Here is a 10,207-nt window from a genome sequence, read left to right on the forward strand (position 1 = left end):
TGTAACTTCAAGGACACTAACAGTGAACTGTGATTAAAGGAAACTGAACTTTTACTGGAAGTCACGTGGACCACAGGTCCAACAGGAACCAGTCGTCGTGTTTACTTCTCTTTTTTAATGGCAGAGGAAGTTGAACTGGGAATCGGCCTTTGTGCTTCACGTCACATGTTCCACTGAGAACACGGCTAATCCAGTATAAAAGCCCCTGAGCTGCAGCGGTGGAGACATCAGCTGAGGATCATCATGAGGTCTCTGGTGTTTCTGCTTCTCGTGGCCGTGGCCGGCGCTCGAGTCTACGAACGCTGTGAACTCGCCCGAGTGCTGAAGAGCCAAGGGATGGACGGCTACCGGGGCAACAGCCTGGCCAACTGTGAGTACCACCTGACCAGAGGTCGGGTTAGGGTTAGATAGACTCCATCATGTTTCCATACCAGCACCTTCACTAAGTCTGAGGCTGGATTCAGGACTCTGGGTTCACAACCCTCCTCCTCCATGTTAGCAGGTGGGACATGGACCAAACTAAAAAATCCAAGTAGACGTTAAATAAATATTTGCCAAAGATGGTTTCTCTCATTTTAGGTCGTTCTTATCTCACTGATGTTTGTTCAGGTGGACCTCATGATTGACAGCTGAGACTGACTCATGATGCGTCTGGCAGTGTATGGGTGGGGCTTCATCACCACAAGATGGCAGCGTTTGTTCATGTTGCTTCATGTCTTTACCGAGGGAGGAAGTGGACGTGTCTTTGTCTTTATTTAATGTCTGAACCAAAGAATCAGTGAATAAATATAAATCGTTGCTGCATGTTGAACAAACGTGTTCATGATGGAACAGTTGATCTGTGCTGGAGGATCTGAGGCTCTGTGATGTTTCAGGGGTTTGTCTGAGTCATGGGGAATCGAACTACAACACAAGAGCCACCAACCACAACACCGATGGATCCACAGACTACGGCATCTTCCAGATCAACAGTCGCTGGTGGTGTAACAACGGCCAGACGCCCACTTCCAATGCCTGTAACATCAGATGCAGTGGTCAGTGAAGAACCAACACAACCAAACTCACAACTCACACTGTTTCACACTGTTACACACTGTTCATCATGTGGGTCCTGGTCCTTTAACCCTAGAACACTAACAGACAATTAGTAACACCATCTCTAACGTCGGGTACATTTTAACCGTTATTTAAACCAGATAAAAAATACTTCTCATCAAAATATATTAATGTATAACAATACATGGCAATTTGAAGTACTCTTCTTTTATATTCCCCCGATACAACATCTCATCAAATGAAAAAAAGATATCATGGCGGGACCCTATAAAAAGGCTCTAAAATTAATGAAAAATTAGAGAGTCGTTAAAATATATAAAGCTGGGAACTTGTTCCTCGGTCCAGCCGTTCCATGTCCGGTGAAGGCCCAGTCTCCCTGCATCATTTACAAACCTAACCCTTTACAACTTATATTCAACAAATATTTTACCCTCTCTCACTAACGTTGGGTGAAAAATGTCTTCATTCTGTAAAACTCTGACGTCTCCACATGTCCTGTGTGTCCTCAGAGCTCCTGACGGATGATATCAGCGTGGCGATCAACTGTGCCAAACGAGTGGTCCGGGATCCAGCCGGGATCGGAGCCTGGTGAGACCTGATCCCATGATTGACAGGTTCACCTGAGGTGTTGACAGATGAGTGACCCCCCTGTGTGTGTTTTCAGGGTGGCGTGGCGTCGTAACTGTAAGGGCCGTGACCTGTCGTCCTATCTGGCAGGATGTAGACTGTAAAACCAACATCTGGAACCTGTCCACATGAGGCTCCGGACAGTTTCTTCTTTCTCAAGTGAATTATTAATCTTTACTGAAGTCTGTACTTCATTTACCTGATCAGAGAAGAGAAACGTGGTGATTCCACCTGGTTCTGCTCAAATCTTAATAAACATCTGATTCCTTTGTCAACGTCAACCGTCTCATGACTGAACCAGCCTTTGTTTCTTTGATCCTTTGTTTCCTGTGATCTGGTTAGTTTGGGTTTCTGGACTCAGACCACGTCCTTTCATTCATTTCTCATAAACCTTCATTTTATCATCACCTTTGTTTTCCAGTAAAGAGAAAGATGATTTAACCACGAGTCTCAACAGGAGAGTTTCATGTGAGTCATTACAGGGTTCATGCTCTGGGGACATTTCACAACAATGTGGACGGATGCTTAATGAACATTAAAATAAACCACATGGTCAAAAGGAGGAGCGGGGGTTCAACTCATTCCTACTGGTCCTCTCCTCAAAGCCCCGCCCCCTGTCCTGCAGCTGGTTTGGTTCTGACCTATACATCATGGTGACAACATGATGACAAATGCACCGACACACACACACGCACAGCGAACACTATGTGATTAGAAAGCTTCAGAGAACTGATGCGTTCAGGGCCAATGACGATTTCAAGATGACTGAAAAGCTGAGTCAGCTTCCCTGGAGTCGTGCTCGCAGCTCTGACCCAATAAACCGGCTTCGTCCCAAATATCAGTCCTGATCATTAGAGAGTCTGTGAAACCAAAGGAAGTGTGAAAAGATGATTTAATGTCTAATGCTGAGTTTTCTGCCTAAAGCGAGAGAATAAATACATCAGATTCAATCATCACAGTGATCTTCAGCAGAACAGAATTATTAGAGCATGTGCTGCACAACATGACACACATGATCGTACCGCCTCTCCCATGGGTTTCACTTCATCACAGGTTCAAACCCACAGACACAACAAGGAGAAGTCGACCTTGTTCCTTCGCTAACACTCAAAGTGGGTGGAGCACAGTGAAGCATTTCTGAATAAGACTCTGACACACGAGTGTGAATATAAATGTTTATTTCCTCCAGTCAGAGAAATGTACACGTACTGAAGTTCAGGTATAAAATCTGTTTTAAATAATCTGTTGTTCTATAGTCATTTTTAATTATTTAATGAAAACCCCTGAAGACGATAATATGACACCGCAAACACTGGAGAATTTAAAGAGTTAGCAAAAGCTGTCCAGCAGTTTGCATCCTGACTTTCTTTGGGTTCGATGAGAGTGTCTGTGTATTTCATTTTTTATTATTGATATTTTCAATCTGCATTAAATAAACAGAAAAGACAGCGTGGACCTTGATACGAGTTGAGATAAGAAGCCACAGGGGATTCAAAGCCTTGAGCTGAAGAAGATCTTCTCTTATTGCTGCTTGTTCCTGTGAGCGGTCTGCTGGTAGCTGGTGCTTCCTGTTGTTGCTCTAGAAAAATCACTTGAGTCTCCCGAGGCCGAGAGACGGGTCCAGTGTGACATCATCACAAGGTTCCTTTCAAACGAAGCTGAAACCTCCAACACAACAGATCTCTGCTGGCCAGGTTTAAGTCAGTGAAGGTCGGCTTTAAGTTCAGGTTTATCTTCTGGGTTAAGATAAAGATGATGATAAACCTGAGGCTGGTGAACAGAGGAGCTCTGTGGAGAGAGAGACAGAGATCAACAATCCTGTGTTTGTACTCTGACGTGTTCCAGACATGTGACAGGAAAAGATCCAGAAATGTACGATTGCGTTTTCACATACAGAACCTGCAGAACATTTCAGAAACAGGAAGTGGTTCAGGTCAGTATAAAGGTACCTGTGTGTGTGTGTGTGTGTGTGTGTGTGTGTGTGTGTGTGTGTGTGTGTGTGTGTGTGTGTGTGTGTGTTAATGAGCCCTCTGATATACTGTGATATCTCCTACTAACAAATAAAGAGTCAAAATAAGATTGAGGCTCCTGCGGAGATGAGTCCTCGCTCTCAACGAGCTCGTTAAACTCATCGTAATAAAAACGACTTCATAAAGAAAACACTGCAGCTCTAACCTTCGCCTGCTGAACAATAAACATCAGACTCTGGTCAAGTCTCATTAACGTGCAGAGCCTCCGTGCTAATTATGAGCTTCTTCATTAACCCTTCTAAACCTCCTCCTGCCTTAACGAGCGGGGCGGGCCAATCAGGGCGGCTCGTCTGAACAGGAAACAGATTAATTATGCAGACGACACGAGAGCGTTCACGCTGCAGGAGATTAAATATTTCCACATCCTCCTCCTCCTCTCGGTGTCACAAGACGTTTAAAACAAGCGCCGCCGCGATGAAACATCAGAATTGATTGAAAGAACCAGAGGAGGTCGTTTACTAGTTCATATTTGAATCCCTCCACTTCCTTTTCCATTTAGAATATTCATGATGTCATTTGAATATTTAGTATTTTGACCAATCATGGTTCTGTTTTGAATCCCTCATTTTGTCCTCTGTGCCATTGTGAGTCACTCAGTCTGGCTCCTCACATGTTCCTGACGTGTTCCTCAAATGCTCCTGACGTGTTCCTCAAATGTTCCTTACATGTTGCCGAAGTCTTCCTCAAATGATCCTCAAATGTTCCTCACCTGTTCCTGACGTGTTCCTCACATGTTTCTGACGTGTTGCTGACATGTTCCTCAAATGTTCCTGACGTATTCCTCACATGTTCCTGACGTGTTGCTCACATGTTCCTGATGTGTAGCTGAAGTGTTCCTCACATGTTCCTGACGTGTTCCTGACGAGGAGGTTCCAGATCTTCTGGTGATGAGGGCCAAAGCCGGTGTGGACGAGCTGGAAACAACAAGGATCTCTCCACTGCAGAGTTTACACGTCAGGTCCCGCCTCCTGCAGCTCTACAGGCTCCGCCTCCTGCAGCTCTACAGGCTCCGCCCCTCACCTGGATTTCCCCACATGTTTCTGTTTGAACGAGTCGGACCCACAACCTGCTGCTGCTGCTTCACAAACACTGACTGACTGAGTGCATTTGTTAGATCCAAATATTCATGTTGCGTATTTGAATTAGCTGAGGTTCTAACTCTGACCTGGACGACAGAAGCAAACATTGAACATTTCTTCACTGCAGCAGCAGAACTCAGACGTGAGTCATTCTTAAGGTTCCTAAAGTTAGAACAGAGCTGGAGGTAAAAAGGTCTTTAAATGTTTGGCTCCTCTTAGATGAAACTCTTTGAAGATCTGAAGATGAATCCACTGATGCTTCTTTTAAAAGAGACACTATATGGACAAAGGTATCGGGACACACGTCAGCAAACTCAGCTGTTTCATTCAGTCCTATTGGTTGGACCCTGAGTTCCAGTGAAGTTAAATCTTACAGCTTCAGACAGTTCTATGGTTCCAACTTTGTTTGTGGAAGTGTTGTGTTCAAGGTCTCTGCTCAGGTCCATTCAGGCTGGACTGGCCCCACAGAGCCCTGAGCTCAACCCCATCACTGAACCAGAACAGAGTCGGAGGCCTCAGGTCCAGCATCTGCATCTGACATCACAAAGATCTTCTGCAGGAAGGAGCAGAAATTCCCACAGACACAATCCAGAGTCTTGAAGAAGAGTGAAGCTGCTGCAAAGAGGGGACCAGCTCCATATTAATGCCTATGGATTTAGAATAAGTCATAAAAGCTCCTGTAGGTGTAATGTGTAGGTGTCACAATTATTTGTCTAAATAGTGTATTTGATCCTGGGGCGACGACAATAAATGTTTCTAATGTTTCTGTGCACGCTGTATGAATAAAGGTTGATTGAATGATTGAGGGTCACTACAGGATTGAAGTGATCCACACATGCAACAGACTGCACATTACAACTCATCAAATCAATGCACATTATACATTATAATACAAAGCACAGTAGATTCATGTGGATGAGACGTTGGAGCCAGAAAAACAATCTGAGCTGATGAGTCTGAACTTCTGGTTTTTCATGTAATTCCTTTATTCCTCAGGAGAGACGAGTTGTAAAATGTCTCAGCACCATGAGCCCACAGATGGACAACATGGCGGCTCGCTAAGGTCACGACAAATGTCCTGGATCCCCATCGCTACGGCACAGATTGTAACTGATCTCACCACAAGATGGCCGCGTTCGTATCTGAGATATTTTAGCTTCTTTGCATCGTTAAACTTTATTTCCACTCGATGCTTGATATCAAATGTTTGACTATGATCTGTGTTCACGTAAAAAACAATCACTAAATCGTTTTAAAGGCTCATCTCTGACTTTCATATTTTCATGATGAACTAATGTACAGCGTCATTCTGAGCGCAGCACAATTACAAGTAAAATACTACAATTGACTCAATACAAAGCTACTTGATATTTTGTGGACTTTGTTGTATTTCTGTTGAGTGGAATCTGCACCAGGAGTTTGCTGACACCAACTGTTTCATGTTTCCAACAACGAACCATAAAGAGAACGAGACCGAACAACTCAGCCATAAACCAACATCAATAAATGAACAAGGAAGCGGCAACAAGACTCATGAGCAGGAAACCGAGCGGTCTGAGATTCCTGCAAGCATTTAAAAGGATTGTTTCAACAGCTACACACACACACACACACACACACACACACACACACACACACACAAACTGGCCGCTGCCCTCTCTCTCTCTCTCTCTCTCTCTGGTCCAGCTATAAAAACCCATTAGTAATCACTCCTCAACTCTCAGCGGCTCTTTTCGCCCAAACGACTTCCATCCAGCCAATCTGCATAAATCTGCATTAATGGATAATTTTCCCTCCACACAAAACAAATGTGCTTAAAAAAAACTCTGTTAGTCTAGAGGGAGCATCGCCACACACACACACACACACACACACACACACACACACACACACACACACACACACACACACACACACACACACACACACACACACACACACACACACACACACACACACACACACACACACACACACACACACACACACACACACACAGCTCGAGTACCATGGACGCCATTAGGAGTAAAACACAAATACATTGACCAAAGATGCAGATGGAAAAAATTATCAATGATTCAGAAGATGTTGTAATTTATCCGTCGTGACAAAGAAATATAACTGAGGTTTGATATTTTACAGTTTCAAATTAAATAAAAACTAAATAATAACTTAAAAACACGTTGCTGTGACAAACGTCACTTAAGTGATATTCATTCAAACAAAGTATTATTATCTCTGCAGTCACTGTATGGTCCGCAACCCTGACCTGGGTGAGCAGCGAGGAAGGATGGACACACACACACACACGCACACACACACAAGCCAACAGCCCATCAATCACACACAGTGTGTTAGTCTGCTGCATGACTGAGTTTCAATCAGACGCAGAGAATCCCATCAGCATTCAATACACACACACGCGTGCGCACACACACACACACACACACGCACACACACACAGTGGATCCAGATTTTTAAAGCATCTCAGAGTCGTTCACGTCAAGTTTTGGTAACTCATCAATGTTCTCAAACATGAACTCAATGTTGTGTAGATTGTGTTTGTGAAGCAGCAGCAGGTTGTCGTGTCCGACTCGTTCAAACAGGAACATGTGAGAACATCCAGGCGAGGGGCGGAGCCTGTAGAGGCAGCAGGGGCGGAGCCTGTAGAGCAGCAGGAGGCGGGACATGACGTATAAACTCTGCTGTGGAAAGATCAGTGTTGTTGTTTACATCTCCTCCACACGGAGTCGGCCCTCATCACCAGAAGATCTGGAACCTCCTCGTGTTTCCAAGTGGCCGTCTTCGTCTTCTACGTGTCCGGCTCCTCTTCTTCATCCTGAGATGTTTGTGTTCTTCATGTTTCACGTCACGTGTTAGAAACCTCATCAACACGTCCACTCGCTCACTGGGAAGCTTCCACACATTGTCCTGCTGGTTCCTCACATGGACTCACTCTGACATGTTACACACATGTTACAAGGAGGCTGCAGGAGAAGATCCAGAACATGTCCAGAGACACTGACTCAGACATTTGTTCTCACACAGAGAACCTCCAGAACATGTGAGGAACACGTCAGGAACACGTGGGCAACATGTGAGGAATAGGTGAGGAACATGCGATGAACATGTCAGGAGCATGTCAGGAACATATCAGGAACATGTGAGGAACATGTGCAGACTCCACATGTTCAGTTGTAAATACTTCAGTAGTTCTTTGGTTTACTGGTTCAGTAGTTTTAGTGAAACTGTCTCTGACCAGGCGGCGCACACCAAGCTGTGAATCTCATTCAGGTTCGTAGATGAACGACGTAGAGCAGCTTCACGCAGGTGAGAAACAAAGTGAGGGTGTGGAACCAGGAAGTGAGCGCAGGAGGATTTTCATCATGACGTCCACACAGTTTTTAAACATCGAAGACTTTTCTTTCCCTCTTTACTCGGACACATCTTTCCTCTCTTTGCGTCTCGTTGGTTTTCTGAGTGACGTGCACTCGGCTGACCTGTTATCATGTCTCTGATCCTATCTGGAGCTGCTCTGCACTTTGAGAACATGATCAATATTGGACATGTTAAAGTTGTGGGGCACCCTCAGTTCTTTATAACTTCACAACTGCAGGATGAGATGAGAGACGAAGGAAAATAAACGGACTCATGGAAGTTGATACTGATATTAGAGGGTAAGACATTTCTAATACCAATTTATCCCCCAGATTCCTATGAAGTTCTTATCAAACTTTAATTTAAGTTTTAAATGCTACGATTGAAGCATTAACTTAAAAGAAACACAAATATACAACCAAATATATAGAACTTGAATTCAGAAAATAAACATTTCTTTATTCCATAAATCATAAACTTACATTTTGTCTACATTATTTATTCTGCAAAAATTAAAAGTTTCCATATCAGCAAACATGATCCTGATAAGTTAGTCGGGGTTCTATTATATAAACATGTGGATTTCAAAGTGTTTCACAGACTCACCGTCCGTCTTCAGGCCGTTTTCCCCTCGAACACCTCCCTGGTGTTTTCAGTGGCCCGAGCCAAACCGTCGGCCATGAGCGCCTCCTCCAGGCTCCTCCTGGCCTGGTGCACTTTCAGCTCCTGCTCCCTGAACAGACACACGCACCATTCGATTTAACGTCGTGGATTAATAAACAAAATATTCAATAAAGCAACATTTCATCAATCTTCACCCGAGACAGTGGAACAAGAAAATATTCTTCAGACTGTGGGTTAGGGTTAGAACTCGTCTGCTCGATTTCTGCCCAGCTGCTCTGACATCACACAAACATCGTGTGACATCACCTGATCTGTTGATCTAACAGCTGATTGGTTCGGACAACCAATCCATTCAATTCAAGTAAGAGTAGCTTTACGTATCAATATAAAATGTATAGATATATGTAGATATTATATTATATAAAAAATACTTTCATTTCGGAACTATAGAGGAAAATTGCATCTGTGCTAATTATTTATGTTTTTTGCCCAGTCATGATAAAAATGACATAAAGAATGAAATAAACCGTGTTAGAAGGTCACAGTGAACTTCATGTTGTTGTTTATTGTCACAGAAAAAGTAGAAAGTCAATAAAGACATAAAAGAAAGAAAGAAAGAGGAGACGGAACCTTGATCAGCAGAAATAATGACAACTACATTGCTTCCTGTTAAAGATAAAATAAACATTTAAAAACAGAAAAATAAGAGATGAGAGGAGGAGGGGTAGACAGAGAGGAGGAGAGAAGATGAAAAGGTGGATGAGGGTGAGGAGAGGAATGAGAGCAATTTAGAATGACACGCACATTCAGCTGGAGGAGGGAAGAGGGTGAGAATTGGAAATTAATGGAGGGGAGAGATAAGAAAAGAAGGAGGAGGAAGAGCCTGGAGGGAGGGAGGAGATAGGAGACGAGAGAAGGGGGGCAGAGAAGAAACGAGGGGAAAATATGGGAAAACAAAGGAAGGAGGAAAGAACAATACATCCTAACCCTAACCCTAGGGAAGAGGGGAAGAAGGGAGGGACTGAAAAGAGGTAAGGAAGGATTGAAGGGTGAAAAGAAGGAGTGGAGGATATAAAGGAGGAAGGAGGGGTGGAGGAAAGGAAAGGACTCAATTAGGAGGAGGAGAATGGAAGATAAGGAAACATTAAAGTAGAGGAAGAGAGGGTGGGAAGAAAGGGACTGATGAAAGAATGAGGGGAAAGCGTGAGAAAGGAGAGAAGAAATAAAGGGAGAGAAGGAAGGAGACAGGAGATGAAAGGATACAAGGAAGGATGGAGGATATGCTGATATATTCCAATGATTCTGCTGTAATGGCTCCAGCCAGATGTTCTCCACTGGACACTCACACTCTCACACACTCACACACTCACACACTCACACACTCACACACTCACACACTCACACACACTCACA

At 43.9% G+C, this 10,207-nt stretch overlaps 2 protein-coding genes across 2 annotated transcripts in view; one reads left to right on the forward strand and one right to left on the reverse strand.

Moving 5' to 3' along the window:
* Positions 1–210: 210 nt before the first annotated feature.
* Positions 211–1,964, forward strand: lyz (lysozyme). The gene is made up of 4 exons (XM_062412813.1): positions 211–370; positions 876–1,034; positions 1,566–1,644; positions 1,721–1,964. Exons 1-4 carry the CDS (start codon positions 244–246, stop codon positions 1,785–1,787), a joined length of 432 nt encoding a protein of 143 aa, XP_062268797.1. The 5' UTR covers positions 211–243; the 3' UTR covers positions 1,788–1,964.
* An 880-nt stretch (positions 1,965–2,844) lies between these two features.
* mbd2 (methyl-CpG binding domain protein 2) overlaps positions 2,845–10,207 on the reverse strand; it is a 12,924-nt gene continuing 5,561 nt past the window's right edge. Inside the window, exons 6-7 of the mRNA XM_062412812.1 lie at positions 8,777–8,903; positions 2,845–3,471 (exon numbers count right to left, since the gene is read on the reverse strand). Coding sequence (XP_062268796.1) covers positions 8,786–8,903 — 118 coding nt within the window. The 3' untranslated portion in view covers positions 2,845–3,471; positions 8,777–8,785. The remainder of the gene's footprint in view (positions 3,472–8,776; positions 8,904–10,207) is intronic.

This window comes from Platichthys flesus, chromosome 19 (assembly GCF_949316205.1).
Source record: "Platichthys flesus chromosome 19, fPlaFle2.1, whole genome shotgun sequence".
Lineage (NCBI taxonomy): Eukaryota > Metazoa > Chordata > Actinopteri > Pleuronectiformes > Pleuronectidae > Platichthys > Platichthys flesus.